The sequence below is a fragment of the Bos indicus genome, chromosome 7 (assembly GCF_029378745.1).
Source record: "Bos indicus isolate NIAB-ARS_2022 breed Sahiwal x Tharparkar chromosome 7, NIAB-ARS_B.indTharparkar_mat_pri_1.0, whole genome shotgun sequence".
In the NCBI taxonomy this organism is placed as follows: Eukaryota; Metazoa; Chordata; class Mammalia; order Artiodactyla; family Bovidae; genus Bos; species Bos indicus.
In genome coordinates this window covers 69,033,912-69,051,289 of record NC_091766.1, presented here as the reverse complement: position 1 = coordinate 69,051,289, position 17,378 = coordinate 69,033,912, and the positions used below count along the sequence as shown (strand labels likewise).

The 17,378-nt window shown below is 36.7% G+C and overlaps 1 protein-coding gene across 3 annotated transcripts in view; it reads left to right on the top strand.

Moving 5' to 3' along the window:
- Positions 1-17,378, top strand: part of SOX30 (SRY-box transcription factor 30) — an 82,132-nt gene that overhangs the window by 26,551 nt on the left and 38,203 nt on the right. Inside the window, exon 5 of one of the 3 annotated variants that reach the window (XM_019963679.2) lies at positions 14,636-16,470. The exons of 1 other annotated variant lie outside the window; for it this stretch is intronic. In XM_019963679.2, coding sequence (XP_019819238.2) covers positions 14,636-15,017 — 382 coding nt within the window. In that variant the 3' untranslated portion in view covers positions 15,018-16,470. Of the gene's footprint in view, positions 1-14,635; positions 16,471-17,378 lie in introns of those variants that run through there. One more of the 3 variants, XM_019963680.2, reaches the window with a different exon arrangement.

Sequence of the window (17,378 nt, the reverse complement as noted above, 5' to 3'; positions counted from 1 at the left end):
AGAAATTTTGCCTTAAGAATAGAGAGCTCAGAAACTCTCTCCAAAAGGAATTTGACTTTTCATAAACAGTGTGGGGAAGTTCATACATAAGGACATTCTTGAAAACAAGGAGATTCTGGTGGTAAGCAAATAAAAGAGGCATCACTTAATCAAAACTAAGAAGCTAGGGACTTCCCTGAGGGTCCACTGGTTAAGATTCTGGGCTTCCACTGCAAGGGGTAAGGGTTTGATTCCTGATCTGAGAACTCAGACTAAGAATCTAACTGTATGCCAGCTAGTACACAAAAAAACTAGGGAAAGAAACACTAAGAACCCTCCTGCAGTCAGAACAAACCTCAGAGACTGCTCACAATTGACCCCTGTCTGAATTTAATTGGGTCAGACTGTGGAACAATCTCTGCCCCAAGACATTTTGAAACCTTGGAGCAATCAGCCAGCAATGAGTATAATCCTCAAGCTGTATGTAATGGCAAATGAGTCAAAGAGCTTAACACAAAAATCAGAGAAAGAGATAGAGTCCTGCTAAAACCATTATCATCCTAGGGTGACTGTATTCATGTCCAAATCTATGCTCTCTAAGAAGTGACAGTCAGGGTTTACACTGCAGAGGAAATACACTTCACTAAAATTTCAAGTCAAAAAAAACCAAGCAAAAAAAACCCAAACAACTAGACCTAGAAAAGTGAAAGAGAGTTGTCCTGAGTTCCTGAAAGTTATTACTCCTGAGTTACTGAAAATATCCTGTTTTCAACCAAAAATTATGACATGCAAAGAAAAGGAAAGTACCAATCATACATGGAGAAGAAAAATAAGCAACAGAAGCTACCTGTGGTAGGTAGCTCGTATCTCAAATTTAACATAGGCTTCCAAGACTTTATAACTATATTCAAGCAATTAAAGGAAACCATTTTTAAAGAAGTAAAAGAAGTTGTGATGATGATGTCTCTTCACAAATACTATCATTAAAGGCATAGAAATTATAAAAATAACCAAATGGAAATTCTGGAATTGGAAAGCACAGTAACCAAAATGAAAACTTTACTGCTGCTGCTGCTGCTGCTAAGTCGCTTCAGTCGTGTCCAACTCTGTGCGACCCCATAGACGGAAGCCCACCCAGCTCCCCCGTCCCTGGGATTCTCCAGGCAAGAACACTGGAGTGGGTTGCCATTTCCTTCTCCAATGCATAAAAGTGAAAAGTGAAAGGGAAGTCGCTCGGTAGTGTCCGACTCTGTGCGACCCCATGAACTACAGCCTACCAGGCTCCTCCATCCATGGGATTTTCCAGGCAAGAGTACTGGAGTGGGGTGCCACTGGCGCTCAAAAATAAACTTGAACTGACATGAGAATGAATCAGAAACCTTGAAAGTAGACTGGTAATGATTATATAACCTGAAGAATAAAGAGAAAAAAGAATGAAGAAAAATGAACAGAGCATCAGAACTGTCATTATTAAGTGCACCAATGTATATATAAAAGTATCAAAAAGGAGGAGAAGAAAAGCAGAAAGTATTTGAAGATATAGTAGCTGAAGACTTATCATATTTGATGAAAAATATTATACATTTAAGAAAGCCAGGAGATCCACAGAGGGCCACATCATAGTAAAATACTGAAATCTGAAGCCAAAGAGAAAGTGAGAGAGTCAGGCAGATAGACACTCGTATCATGTACAGGGAAACCCCAATAAAATTAACATCTGACTTTCTATCAGCAGCAATGGAGGCTAGAATATATATTTGAAGTACTGAAGAAAAACCCCAGTCAACTAAGAATCTTATATTCGGTGAAGCCATTTTTTAAAAATTAAGCCAAGGTAAAGACATTTCTCAGATAATCCAAAACAGATTGCTAGCACATTTGCATTATGAGAAATACAAAGGGAGTTCTTAAGGCTGAAAGTAAATGATCTCTAATGGTAGTTGGGATAAAAACAAAGTACCGAAGAGCCCCAGTAAAGGTAAAAATACAGTTACAAAAGATAGTATCAGTTCAGTTCAGTTCAGTTGCTCAGTCATGTCCAACTCTTTGCGACCCCATGAATCACAGCACGCCAGGCCTCCCTGTCCATCACCAACTCCCGGAGTTCACTCAGACTCGCGTCCATCGAGTCAGAGTGAACTCCCGGAGTTCACTGAGACTCGCGTCCATCGAGTCAGTGATGCCATCCAGCCATCTCATCCTCTATTGTCCCCTTCTCCTCCTGCCCCCAATCCCTCCCAGCATCAGAGTCTTTTCCAATGAGTCAACTCTTTGCATGAGGTGGCCAAAGTACTGGAGTTTCAGCTTTAGCATCATTCCTTCCAAAGAAATGCCAGGACTGATTTCCTTCAGAATGGACTGGTTGGATCTCCTTGCAGTCCAAGGGACTCTCAAGAGTCTCCTCCAGCACCACAGTTCAAAAGCATCAGTTCTTCGGCGCTCAGCTTTCTTCACAGTCCAACTCTCACATCTATACATGACCACAGGAAAAACCATAGCCTTGACTAGACGAACCTTAGTTGGCAAAGTAATGTCTCTGCTTTTGAATATGCTATCTAGGTTGGTCAAACTTTTCTTCCAAGGAGTAAGCGTCTTTAAATTTTATGGCTGCAGTCACAATCTGCAGTGATTTTGGAGCCCAAAAAAATAAAGTCTGACACTGCTTCCACTGTTGAGATAGTATAGGAAACCTAAAATGATGTAGATATATATATACATATACATATATGTATAACTGTTTCACTTTCCTATATAGCAGAAACTAGCTATAATTTACAAACAACACTGTAAATCAACTATATTCTAATAAAATTTAACAAAAAATACTATAAGCATAAAGGCAGTATGAATCTTCTTTTGACTGGTTTTAAAAGCAATTAATTATCCCAAAGAAAGGCAGTGCCAAAGAATGCTCAAACTACTGCACAATTGCACTGATCTCACATGCTCGTAAAGTAATGCTCAAAATTCTCCAAGCCAGGCTTCAGCAATACGTGAACCGTGAACTTCCAGATATTCAAACTTGTTTTAGAAAAGGCAAAGGAACCAGAGATCAAATTGCCAACATCCGCTGGATCATGGAAAAAGCAAGAGAGTTCCAGAAAAACATCTGTTTCTGATTTATTGACTATGCCAAAGCCTTTGTGTGAATCACAATAAACTGGACAATTCTGAAAGAGATGGGAATACCAGACCACCTGACCTGCCTCTTGAGAAACCTGTATGCAGGTCAGGAAGCAACAGTTAGAACTGGACATGGAACAACAGACTGGTTCAAAATAGGAAAAGGAGTATGTCAAGGCTATATATTGTCACCTTGCTTATTTAACTTATATGCAGAGTACATCATGAGAAACACTGGGCTGGAAGAAGCACAAGCTGGAATCAAGATTGCCAGGAGAAATATCAATAACCTCAGATATGCAGATGATACCATCCTTATTGCAGAAAGTGAAGAGGAACTAAAAACCCTCTTGATAAAAGTGAAAGAGGAGAATGAAAACATTGGCTTAAAGCTCAACATTCAGAAAACTAAAATCATGACATCCGGTCCCATCACTTCATGGCAGATAGATGGGGAAACAGTGGAAACAGTGACAGACTTTTTTTTCTTGGGCTCCATAATCACTGCAGATGGTGACTGCAGCCATGAAATTAGAAGAAATTTCTTGCTTGCTCTTTGGAAGAAAAGCTATTACCAACCTAGACAGCATATTAAAAAGTAGAGACATTACTTTGCCAACAAAGGTCCGTCTAGTCAAAGCTATGGTTTTTCCAGTAGTCTTATATGGATGTGAGAGTTGGACTATAAAGAAAGCGGAGCACCAAAGATTTGATGCTTTTGAACTGTGGTGTTGGCAAAAACTCTTGAGAGTCCCTTGGACAGCAAGGAGATCCAACCAGCCCATCCCAAAGGAAATCAGTCCTGAATATTCACTGGAAGGACTGATGCTGAAGCTCCAATACTTTGGCCACCTGATGCGAAGAACTGACTCCTTGGAAAAGACCCTGATGCTGGGAAAGATTGAAGGTGGGAGGAGAAGGAGACGACAGAGGATGAGGTGGTTGGATGGCATCACCAACTCAATGGAATGAGTTTGAGTCAACTCTGGGAGTTGGTGATGAACAGGAAGGCCTGGCGTCGCAAAGAGTTGAACACGACTGAGTGACTGAACTGAACTGAACTGATTCTTGCCTGAGAACCCGATGGACAGCATGAAACGGCAAAAAGGTAGGACACTGAAAGATGAACTCCTCAGGTAGGCAGGTGCCCAATGTGCTACAGGAGAGCAGTGGAAAAATAACTCCAGAAAGAATGAAGAGACGGAGCCAAAGCAAAAACAGCACCTGGTTGTGGATGTGACTGGTGTTAGAAGTAAAGTCTAATGCTGTGAAGAGCAGTATTGCCTAGGAACCCGGAATTCACTGGTTCATGAATCAAGGCAAATTGGAAGTGGTCAAACAAGAGGTGGCAAGAGTGAACATTGATATTTTAGGAAGCAGTGAACTAAAATGGACTGGAATGGGTGAATTTAACTCAAATGACCATTATATCTACTACCGTGGGCAAGAATCCCTTAGAAGAAATGGAGTAACCCTCACAGTCAACAAAAAACACCTAACGTTATACTTAATGGCAGAGACTGGAGATCAGCAAGATCCAATTAATATCAAGAATAAGATACAGATGTACATTTTTGTCACTTCTATTCAGTATTTCTTTGGAGGTTTAGTCTAGGACCACTGGGCTTCCCCTGTGGCTCAGATGGTAAAGAATCTGCCTGCAATTCAGGAGACCTGTGTTTGATCTCTGGGTTGGGAAGGTCCCCTGGCGAATGGAAAGGCTACCCACTCCAGTATTTTGGCCTGGAGAATTCCATGGACTATACAGTCCATGGATTCTCAAAGAGTCAGACACGACTGAGTGACTTTAACTCTCACTAGTCTTGGACAATTAGACATGAAAAAGAAAAAGTATAAAAGGCATATAGAAGGTATCTAGATTGTAAAAGAAGAAGTAAAATTGTATTTATGTATCACACAATCTTATGTTCAGGAAATCTTGAGGAATCCATAGAAAGGCTATTACAAGTAACAAGAATTCAAGTTTTCAGGATATAAAACCTGTATATATATAAAAGAATTGTATTTTTATACAGTAGCAATGAATAAACAGAAAATGAAATTGAGAAAACAATTCCATTTACAATAAAATGAAGAGTTTAAAAACTTTTGGAATAAATTTAACAACATAATCTCAAAACTTTGCAAAACGTGAAATACCGTTGAGGTAGAATGTTACAAAGAGTTGCACAATGGGGATCTCTAAGAATCTACCTCTCCACTGAAGCAATACTTACATTGGCAAAAACAGTGTCAGAATCATCTGAAGAGGTGTTTAATGAAGAAAGAAGCTGCTGAATTTTGATAAGATAGCATTGTGGAATTTTTGCCACAACCATCCCTGGTTATCTTGTTCAGTGATGGCCAAGGAGATGGTAACTCATGTTCCTCGTGTGACTTGTTGCTATTAGAGGAGGCAACACAGACCTTATTCTTAAAGAGAGCGTTGTGATTATGCTTTTTGACCTGTCTGGTAGCTTCCTGAGGAGTTGGCTCAGGGGGAACCTTAATTTGACTCTCCTAAGAACTCCCTTAGGGCTGGGGTGGCCTCCCAGCTTGTGTTTGTGGAAAATATTTAAAGGTGTAATACTGTCCACAGCTGCCTGGGTTAAGGGACAACGGACAGGACAAGCAGCAGACAGACTGAAAAAGCCTAGAAGAAACTGGGGGAAAAAAATCTTACCTGTAAGAAACTCACTTTATTAAATAAACATGGTAGTGCTCGCTTCGGTAGCACATACACTAAATAAACATGGTACTCACTGAGCAGATTTTAACTTTTTTTGGTTTTGGCCACACTATGTGGCATGTGGAATCTTAGTTCCCTGACCAGAGATTGAGCCTGTGCACCCTGCAGTGAATGTGCAGAATCCTAACCACTGGACCACCAAGGAATTCCCAGAAAGAGACTCACTTTGGATCCAATGACACAAATAGGTTGAAAGTGAAAAAACAGAAACACATATTCCACGCAGCTGAGATGGCTACAATAATATTAAACAAAATAAACTTTATGTTAAAAATTGTTACAAGAGACAAAGTCATTACGTATTTTGTTTCTCTCTCTCTATTTTGGCTATGCAAGGTCTCAGTTCTTTGACCAGGGATTGAACTCAGGCTGCAGCAGTGAAAACCTGGAAACCTAAGCGTTCGGCCACCAGGGAACTCCCATATATTTACTTTAAAACATTAAAAAGATACAGCAATTATAATTACATACATACATGATAACAGTACTCTAAAATACATGAAGCAAAAATTGACAGGATTGAAGGGGAAAATCCACAGTTATGTAATAATTGTTGAAGACTTACTACTTTATTGAGATATAATTGACATTAGTTTCAGGTATAAAATGTAAATTTTTTTTTCTTGTGATGAGAATTTTAAGATTTAATCACTTAGAAACTTTCAAAAATACAATTCAGTATTATTAACTGTAGTCCCTGTGCTCTACATAACATCCCGAGGGCTTACTGATTTTTTAAACAAAAAGTTTGCCTATTGGGACCACCTTTATCCATTTTGCTCACTTACTCCCAATCTCTGGCAACCACCCAACTGTTCTGTATCTATGAGATGGGTTTTTTTGTTTGTTTGGTTTTTGTTTTTAGAGTCCTCTTATAAGTGAGACCAAATGGTTTTTGTCTTTCTCTGACTTACTTCCCTTAACATAATATCCTCAGGGTCCATCCATTTTGTGGCAAATGGCAGCATTTCCTGATAGCATTGTGGTGTTAATTTGTATTTCCCTGATAATAGTGATATTGAGCACCTTTTCTTGGACCTGTTGGCTACCTGTGTGACTTCTTTGTGAAAAAAAAATTGTCTATTTAGATCCTCTGCCCATTTTTAAATGAGGTTTGTTTGGGGTTTTTTTTTTTTTGCTATTGAGTTATATGAATTCTTCATATATTTTGGATATTAATTTTGTATTAAATGTTTTGTATGGTTTGCAAATGTTTTCTCTCATTTGGTAGGTTGTCTTTTCATTTTGTTGATGGGCTTCCTTTTAGTATGGAAGCTTTTCAGTTTGATGTAGCCCACTTGTTAATTTTTGCTTTTGTTGCCTTTGCTGTTAAATCCAAAAAAAAATCACCAATTTGGATGTCAGGAGCTTATTGCCTATGTTTTCTTCTAGGAGTTTTAAGGCTCCAGGCCTTATGTTAAAGTCTTTAATTCATTTTGACTTGAGTTTTGTATATGATACAAGATAGAGGTCCAGTTTCATTCATTTGCATTTGGCTATCTTAATTTTTCTAACACCATTTATTGAAGTTACTGTCTTTTCCCCATTGTCTGTTTTTGTTAATTAATAGCTATGAATTAATTAGCCACATAGGCATGGGTTTATTTATACCTCTCTTTTCTGTTCCACTGAGCTTATGCATTATTTTTATGCCAATACATGCTGTTTTGGTTATTATAGTTTGAAATCAGAGATTGTAATGCTTCTAGCTTTGTTCTTCTTTCTCAAGACTGTTTTGACTATTCACTGTCTTTTGTGTTTCCACAAAAAAATTGGGATGATATGTTCTGTTTCTGTGAAAAATGCCACTGGATTTTAATAGGTTATTTCACTGAATCTGTAGATTGCTTTGGATAATACAGACATTTTAACAATATTACTTTTTCTAATTCATGAGCACAGAATAATTTTTCATTTATTTGTGCATTTTTTAATTTTTTTCATCAGTATCTCATAGTTTTCAGTGTATCAGTCTTTCACACCCTTGGTTAAATTTATTTCTAGGTATTTTATTCTTTTTGTTGCAATTGTAAATGGGCTTGATTTTCTTAATTTCTTTTTCTGGCAGTTTGTTGTTAGTGTATAGGAATGTGACTGATTTTTGCATATTGATTTTGTAGTGTGCAGCTTTACTGAGTTCACGAATTAATTCTAACAGGTTTTTTTTGGTTGAGTTTTTAGGGTTTTGTAGATATATTATTATGCCATTTGCAAATAGAGACAATCTTACCTCCTTATTTCCAATATGAATTCTTTGTGTTTCTTTTACTTACCTAACTGCCCTGGCTAGGGCTTTTGGTACTATGTTGAATAAAAGTAGCAAGAGTAGGCATCCTTGTTTTGTTCCTGATTTTAGAGGAAAAACTTTATAAACTATTAACCATTGAGTATGATGTTAGCTATGAATACTTTATATAACAATGGAAGATCATTCATCTAAAAATGGATGAAGGGCAAAAAGGAAATAGAAGACTCTATGAATCAACTAGATCTAACAGATATATATGGTCTGAACCCAACAACAGGCTATAGATTCTTAACAAGTGAAAATGGTATATTCTGTAGGATATGCCATATGTTAGATCACAAAACGAGTCTCAGAAATTTTTTAAAGTTTGAAACCATACAAAGTTTCTTTTCCAGCTATGATGGAATGAAACTAGTCATCAATAACAGAAACTGAAAAATTCACAAATATTGGAATTAAACAACACACTCTTAAGCAACCAATTGGTCATATAAGACGTCATAAGGAAAATTAGGAAATACATTGAGATGAATGAAAACACAACATACCCAAACTTAAGGAATTATATAACAGAAGCAGTGCTGATAGAGGAATTCATAGCTGCCCTAGCCTACATTTAAAAAGGAAGATCTTAAATTAACAACCTGGTTTTATGCCTTAAGGAACTAGAAACAAAAGAGCAAATAAAACCCAAAGCTAGTAGAAGGAAGGATGTAATAAAGATTAGAGATAAATGGAGTAAAGAGTAGAAAAACAATAGCTTAATGAAACAGAAAAAAAAGTCAAAAAAATTACCTTTTTGAAATGATAACAAATTTCACAAACTTTTATAGCTAAGCTAAGAAAAAAGACATAAATTACTAAATTTATAGTAATGAAATCTATAGAAATGAAATCAGGTACATTATCCTGATCTCATAGAAATAAAAATGATTATAGGATAATAATTATAGAATAATTGTACACCAAGTTAGATGACCTGGATGAAATGGACAAGCACACAAGTTACCAAAACTGCCTCAAGAAGAAATAGAAAATCTGAACCAGACTTATCAAGAAATAAGTCTTGACTAAATATATCAAGAGATTGAATATATTAAGAGATTGAATCAGTAATTAAAAACCTCCCAAAAAAGAAAAACCCTGGACTAGATATCTTCACTGGTGAATTCTACTAAAGTTTTAAAGGAGAATTAACACTAATCCTGCTCATATTCTTCCAAAATATATAAAAGGGAATGATTCTAAGGCCAGCATTACTCTGTTACCAAAGCCAGAAAAAGACATCACAGGAAAGAATATTGCAAGTCAAAATGCCTTTTGAATAGAAACATATGACCAACAAAATACTAGTAAGCTGAATCCAGCAGTGTATTAAAAGGATTATATGCCACGACCAAGTGGGATTTCCCTCAGGAATTCTAAGTGTGGTTTAACATCAGAAAATCAATCAGTGTCATATTCAATACACTTCATTAAAACAATGAATGAGCAAAACCATCTGATCATCTCAACTGGTGCTGAAAAAACATCTGATAAAATCCAGCACCTTTTCATGATAAAAATTAATTCCTGATTTCAAAACTTAGCAAAATAGGAATAGAAGTTCTTCTATATGATAAAAGACATTTATCAAAAAACCGACAATTAGCATTATACTCAATGATGAAGGCCCAAAAGCTTTCCCTCTGTAATTTGGGGAACAAGATAAGGATGTCTGCTTTCACCACTGCTATTCAACATGGTACTGAAAGTTCTAGCCAGAGCAATTAGGCAAGAAAAAAAGATATTCAAATTAAAGACATTAATTCAAAATTACCTCTTTTCACACATGATCCTATATATGGATAATCTTATAAATAGAAAGTCCTAAAAAACCCACAAAAATTTATTAGAGTGAATGAATGAATTTGGCAGAGTTGCAGGGGTAAGATCAATTTACAAAATTCAATTGTATTTTAGTACACTAGCAGTAAGCAAACCAAAAAGGAAATTGAGAATGCAATTACTTTTTATAGTAGCATTAAAAAGAGTAAAATATAGAGGAATAAATCTCACCAACGAAGTACAAAACTGGTAAACTGAAATCCATAAAACACTGCTGAAATAAATTAGACTGAAGTAAATGGGAAGGTATTCATGTTTATGCATTGACAGACTTATTATTAAGATGACAATACTTTCCGAAAGGATTTGCAAAATCAATACAATCCTTTTCAAAATTCCAATGACTTTTTTCCAGAAATGGAAAAGCTGACTCTAAAATTTATATGGAATTGTAAGCGATCTGGAATAGTAAAAAAACATCTTAAAAAAGGAAAACAAAGATGGAGGACTCATAATTCTTTGCTTCAAATTCCACAATGCTATTTAATACTTAGTGTCAAAAAATGTGTTATCAAGAGGATGAGGGGACAAGCCACAGACGAGGATAAAATATTTCTGAAAGATGTATCTGATAAAGGACTGTTATCTACATATACAAAGAACTCTGAAAACTCAAGAAACTGAACAACCCAATTAAAAAGTGGACAAAAGACCTCATCAGGTACCTCAGCAGAGAACATAAAAAGATGACAAACATAGATAAGATGCTCCACATCATGTATCATTAGGGAATTGCAAATTTAAACAACACTGAGTAATCACTATGGTAGTGCTTTTCCCACTACACCACGATGCTTCTGCAGTTATTCATTTTCATCTATGTAACCGTTTAGGATTATTCTTGTCTTTGTTCTCCAGATATAATACTAACTTGTTTTAGCACACCAATATAGCCATGTGATGTTTGCATTACAGCACACTTTAGCACATATCAAGTATATACTACTTGGATTTTAGATTTTTTTAAATTAAATTGTCCACTAAATCTTGTGATTTGGTGTCTTGCCTATACTGAGTCCTGAAAGACTAGTTAGTAGGTGAATTTTTTCTAGCTGAAGAGAAGAAGGCTTTGTGGAGGAAGTTGATTTGAGTCCCCCCTTGTAATATTTGTTAGTTGTTTAGTTGTGTTTGATTCTTTGAGACACCCATAGACTGTAGCCTGTCGAGCTCCTCTGTCCATGAAATTCTCCAGGCAAGGAAACTGGAGTGGGTTGCCATTTCCTTTTTCAGGGGATCTTCCTGACCCAGGGATTGAACCTGGGTATCCTGCATTGTGGACAGATTCTTTACTGTCTGCACAACCAGGGAAGCCCAGAGGTTCGTGACATGTACAGGAGACAGTTAGCAAGACCATCCCTAAGAAACAGAAATGCAAAAAGGCAAAATGGCTGTCTGAGGAGGCCTTACAAATAGCTATGAAAAGAAGAGAAGCGCAAAGCAAAGGAGAAAAGGAAAGATATACCCATTTGAATACAGAGTTCCAAAGAATAGCAAGGAGAGATAAGAAAGCCTTCCTCAGTGATCAATGCAAAGAAATAGAGGAAAACAATAGAATGGAAAAGACTAGAGATCTCTTCAAGAAAATTAGAGATACCAAGGGAACATTTCATGCAAAGATGGGCACAGTAAAGGACAGAAATGGTATGGACCTAACAGAAGCAAAATATATTAAGAATAGGTGGCAAGAATATACAGAAGAACTATACAAAAAAAGATCTTCATAACCCAGATAATCATAATGCTGTGATCACTCACTCACCTGAAATTTGAAGTCAAGTGGGCCTTAGGAAGCATCACTACAAACAAAGCTAGTGGAGGTGATGGAATTCCAGTTGAGTCATTTCAAATCTTAAAAGATAATGCTGTGAAAGTGCTACACTCAATATACCAGCAAATTTGGAAAACTCAGCAGAGGCCACAGGACTGGAAAAGGTCAGTTTTCATCCCAGTCCCAAAGAACGACAATGCCAAAGAATGCTCAAACTACCACACAGTTGCAGGCATCTCACATGCTAGCTAAGTAATGCTTGAAATTTTCCAAACCAGACTTCACAGTTCGTGAACTGTGAATTTCCAGATGTTCAAGTTGGAGTTAGAAAAGGCAGAGGAATCAGAGATCAAATCGTCAACATCAGTTGGATCATCAAAAAGCAAGAAAATTCCAGAAAATCATCTACTTCTGCTTTATTGACTACACCAAAGCCTTTAACAGTGTGGATCACAATAAACTGTGGAAAATTCTGAAAGAGATGGGAATACCAGACCACCTGACCTGCCTCCTGAGAAATCTGTATGCAGGTCAAGAAGCAACAGTTAGAACTGGACATGGAACAACAAACTGTTCCAAATCTGGAAAGGAGTACATCAAGGCTGTATATTGTCACCCTGCTCATTTGACTTATATGCAGAGTACATCATGAGAAATGCTGGACTGGATGAAGCACAAGCTGGAATCAAGATTGCCAGGAGAAATATCAATAACCTCAAATATGCAGATACCACTGTTAAGGCAGAAAGCAAAGAAGAACTAAAGAGGAAAGAGAAAGGGAAAGAGAAGAGTGAAAAAGTTGGCTTAAAACTCAGCATTCAGAAAACTAAGATCATGGCATCCAGTCCCATCACTTCATAGCAAGTAGATGGGGAAACAGTGAAAACAGTGACAGACTTTATTTCCGTGGTTTCCAAAATCACTGCAGATGGTAACTGCAGCCATGATATTAAAAGACACTTACTTGGAAGAAAAGTTATGCCCAACCTAGACAGCATATTAAAAAGCAGAGAGAGATTACTTTGTCAGTGAAGGTCTGTCTAGTCAAAGCTATGGTTTTTCCAGTAGTCATGTATGTATGTCAGACTTGGACTATAAAAAAAGCTGAGCACCAAAAAATTGATGCTTTTGAACTGTGGTGTTGGAGAAGACTCTTGAGAGTCTCTTAGACAGCAAGAAGATCCAACCAGTCCATCCTAAAGGAAATCAGTCCTGAATATTCATTGAAAGGACTGATGCTGAAGCTGAAACTCCAGTACTTTGGCCACCTGATGCGAAGAACTGACTCATTTGAAAACACTCTGATGCTGAGAAAGAATGAAGATGGGAGGAGAAGGGGACAACAAAGGATGAGATGGTTGGATGGCATCACCGTCTCAATGGACATGAGTTTGAGTGAACTCTGGGAGTTAGTGATGGACAGGGAGGCCTGGCGTGCTGCAGTCCATGGGGTTGCAAAGAGTCAGACGCAACTGAGGGACTGAACTTGGTGGAATATTTGTGAAATATGAAGTATTTGTGGAATCCAATAGATGGAGAGACATAAAGGTGGAAGAGCTAAGGAGCCAAGTCATAGTGTTAGTAACTTCCAGTACTATGCATTCAGTACATACATATTAAATTAAAATGCCTGAATGAGGCTGTGGCAGTAAGAATGGAAATCTGGAACGTTTCAGAAGCCATGCTTCATCTTTGTAGTATTGAACCTGGGTCAAGTCTCTAGCTCTGAAGATTTGGGTTAGAACACCACCACTGAAGAAACCCTGCATTTCCAAAGAATTTGAGATTGGAGTCTATTAGTTGTACTTTTTTTTTTTAAAGAGAAGGAAACAAAGTTAACCTTTAAAAGAGAAGTGGGAGCATGAAATGAAACACCCACTTGTCTTGGGTTTTGTTAATGAGCATGGTAATTATATTATCTGTCACTCCTGGAGGAGGAAATGGAAGCCCACTCCAGTATCTTTGCCTGGAGAATTCGTGGAGAGAGGAGCCTGGTGGGCTATGTATATATAGTCCATGATGTCACAGAGTCAGACACTACTGCGCGACTAATGCTTATCTGTCACTAGGTGGAGTCCATGAGTCCAGGCAAATTTTGGATAGTCTTTTCTGTATATCTCTTCCTATGATTCCTGTTTTGTGCCTTTGAAGTGGAGAGTAATACTTAAAAAAAAAAATCGACAAGTAAGCTTGAATGGCAGAATTTTAGATTTGCCTTAAAAGAATAACCATTGGTTTGTAAAACAGCAAGATAATCTTTTCAGTTCTTCATATCCCCATTCTCCAAATTTTTTTCTTTTTTGAGAAACAGTCTGAAAAATTACAGTTGAATATCAGTTCAAGTCATTCTAGTATTGAGTGTTTTTAATATAATTCATTACTGAATGTGAATTTAAAAGTTAAATTTTTATCCTCTGAGTGCCCTCCCTCCACCCCCAAGAATTCTTGGTTTCAACCAGTTTCACATTTCCCACACCATAAGGTTTGTTTCATTAGTAGTAAAAACAATTGTTACACTGCTTACCAAGTGTCAGTTTTTAAGCAAGCACAACAGGTGCCTGCATTTCTAAAACCTTACATGGCATAAAGCGTTGTGAGATAAAGGACCAAATAACTGTTAATAATTTTTCTTTTATCGAGGCTACCAAAAGATACGAAGTCTGAGGCTGATGAGAGATAATAGTTACAAGCTTACTTTGCCAGTTATTTCATGTTAGGGCTAGGCAACATGTGGATGAATACATGAAGTGGTTGCAAAAAATTATCTTGGGAGCTCTGTAAGCTCCAAAGATGGTGTAGTTAAACTTGCTCAGTTAATTTGCACACAAGACAACATGTGGGCAATGTATGATATAATTCCTTTTTTGTCTTTCTGCTACAGCACGTGCCCTTATAGTCGGCCGCCCTTTGGCTACGGAAATTTTCCAAGTTCAATGCCAGAATGCCTTGGTTATTATGAAGACAGGTACCAAAAACATGAGGCTATGTTTTCAGCTTTAAATAGAGACTATCCTTTTAGAGACTACCCAGATGAACGTGCTCACAATGAAGATTCTCGAAGTTGTGAGAACATGGATGGGACTTCTTACTATAACAGTCATTGCCACAGTGGGGAAGAATACTTAAATCCCATGCCTCAGCTGGACATTGGAGCCTTGGAGAATGTCTTCACAGCCCCGACATCAACTCCCTCTAGTATCCAGCAAGTCAATGTCACTGACAGTGATGAGGAGGAAGAAGAAAAAGTGCTCAGGAATTTATAATTTTAAAACAAATATGCACAGAAAATAAACATTTCTTAAATATATTCTGGGTCACTTGGTGTGAGAAAAAAAAGCCTAGACTGCTTTGCTGAGAGTTTTCAGCCATGATTTGAGGAGTCAAAACCAAATGCAATTTATGCCTTCATAAAGTTTTGATTAGTGAAACTGGAGTCTGATGTTTCATCATAGGAATATTTAAGATATGAAGTAGTTTATTTTTATGGCTGAAATTTGCATCAGCATATATTATCATTACTTTATCTTGGAATGTGCAAAATACCGAATCCTCACAATTATATGTGAGAGGAAAGGGAGTGTATAATTTGTCTTAAGTGTGATTTGTATTTTATCTCAGGATGCATTTATTTTTCTTTATATGAATTTTTTGTTTGGTGTTTATGTAATATGGATATTTTAGTTTTTATGTAACATTTTGAAAATATTTTGATAACTTTTAGTAGTAAATTGGGACTCAGTTACTAAATTTAATTTACACTAATAACCAATTATAAGTTGCAAATGTGTTTTAATGGAACCTGATTAATTCCTTCAGCTAAATTAGTCATTTCTGTTCCTAAACATTTTTATCATCTTTTTTGGATATATTTCCATTTGGTGTGCATTGTTCTACTTTTGTTATAATTAAATAAACATAGAGAAAATTGTTCTTGTTGGATGTTTTCTGTTGAGGGTATAGAAGTAAGTAAATGAGTATTTTTCAAATGAGAATGGTGTCCATACCACATGCAGAATTTATTTTTACTTAATAGTCTGTAGAATTGTACAGATCCTATTAGCTTACTTGAAGTTGTATCAATGAAGATGGTGTGCACATATTCTGGTGCCATTTCTAAACTCTTTACAGATTGTACCTATAACGTAAGCGCTCCCCTCAGTGGAAGAGCTCTTCCAAATTTGGTTCAGGCAGTTGTCTTTAAAACCATAGAGTTTATTTAAGAGCACGTGGGATTTGTTTAATTCACAGTGAGTGAAAGAATTCTGTTTGCAGTGTGACCTCTTGGTAAATACACACTTATGAACAGAGAGAACCATATTAGAAGTGGATCAGAACGACCAGAGCTGGGATCAGGGTAGAAGAGATCTATTAATACAAGACACAAAGTGAATTGATGATTAGAAGTAACCACAAACCAATATACCTTTCCCTCAATGATCTGTATAATTTATGCAAATTGAGTTTTTTATTTACTTAAAACTGCTTGGAAGTTGTGTATGGATACCTGTTTTAAGCTTCCAACTTCTTCCTTTGCTAAACCTGTATTTGTCCCTTAAGCAAAGGCTGTTAATGTAATATATTTCATCAACCATAGACTTATTGTATGTAGCATTTCCTTTTCCCAATAAAATTTTTATTTTCATATTTTATATTATTACTCTGTGCAGTGTTATGTGAATGTGGTTAAGGACCAAAACTTGAATTTCTTGGTAGAGAATGAACATGTAACTTCATGTTGGAACTACAGCACATTTAATGTCTACACCTGGCAGATATCTACACCATTGTATGTGAGTTTGAGCCATTTTATCCCATCTCATTTTAATAACACCTTAGTGACTAAACTGGGTTGAGAGTAACTTATTCTTTTTTACTGAAGTATAGCTCATTTACAATATTATACTAATTAGTATTAGATGTACAACATAGTGATTCAGTGTTTTTATAGATTATACTCCATTTAAAGTTATTATGAAATACTGGGTATATTTGTTCTGCACACTATATCCAGTAGCTTATTTTATACATGATAGTTTGTACCTCTTAACCCCCATCCCTATTTTGCCCCTCTGCCAATTCTTCTCCTCACTGGTAACCACTAGTTTGTTCTCAATATCTGTGAATCTATTTCTGTTTTGCTATATTCATTTGTTTTATATTTTAGATTCCTCATGTAAGTGGAAACATACAGTATTTGTCTTTCTCTATTTGACTAATTTCATTAAGCATAATAAGGAATTACCTGACAGTCCAGTAGTTAGGACTGTGGGCTTCCACTCCAGGGGGCATGGATTTGATCCCTGATTAGGGAACTAAGATCCTGCATGCTGCATGGCACAGCCAAAAAAAAAAAAAAAAGCATAATACTCTCCACTTCCATCCATGTTGTTGCAAATGGCTAAATTTCATTCTTTTTTATGACTGCATAATATTCTGTGTGTGTATGTGTGTGCTTGTGTATCCTTATCCATTCATGTATTGACACTTAGGTTGCATCCGTATCTTGGCTATTGTAAATAATGTTGCTGTGAACATTGGGGTACATGTTCCTTTTCAAATTAATGTTTTCATTCTCTTTGGGTACATACGCAGGAGTAGAATTGTTGGGTCATATGGCGCCTCTA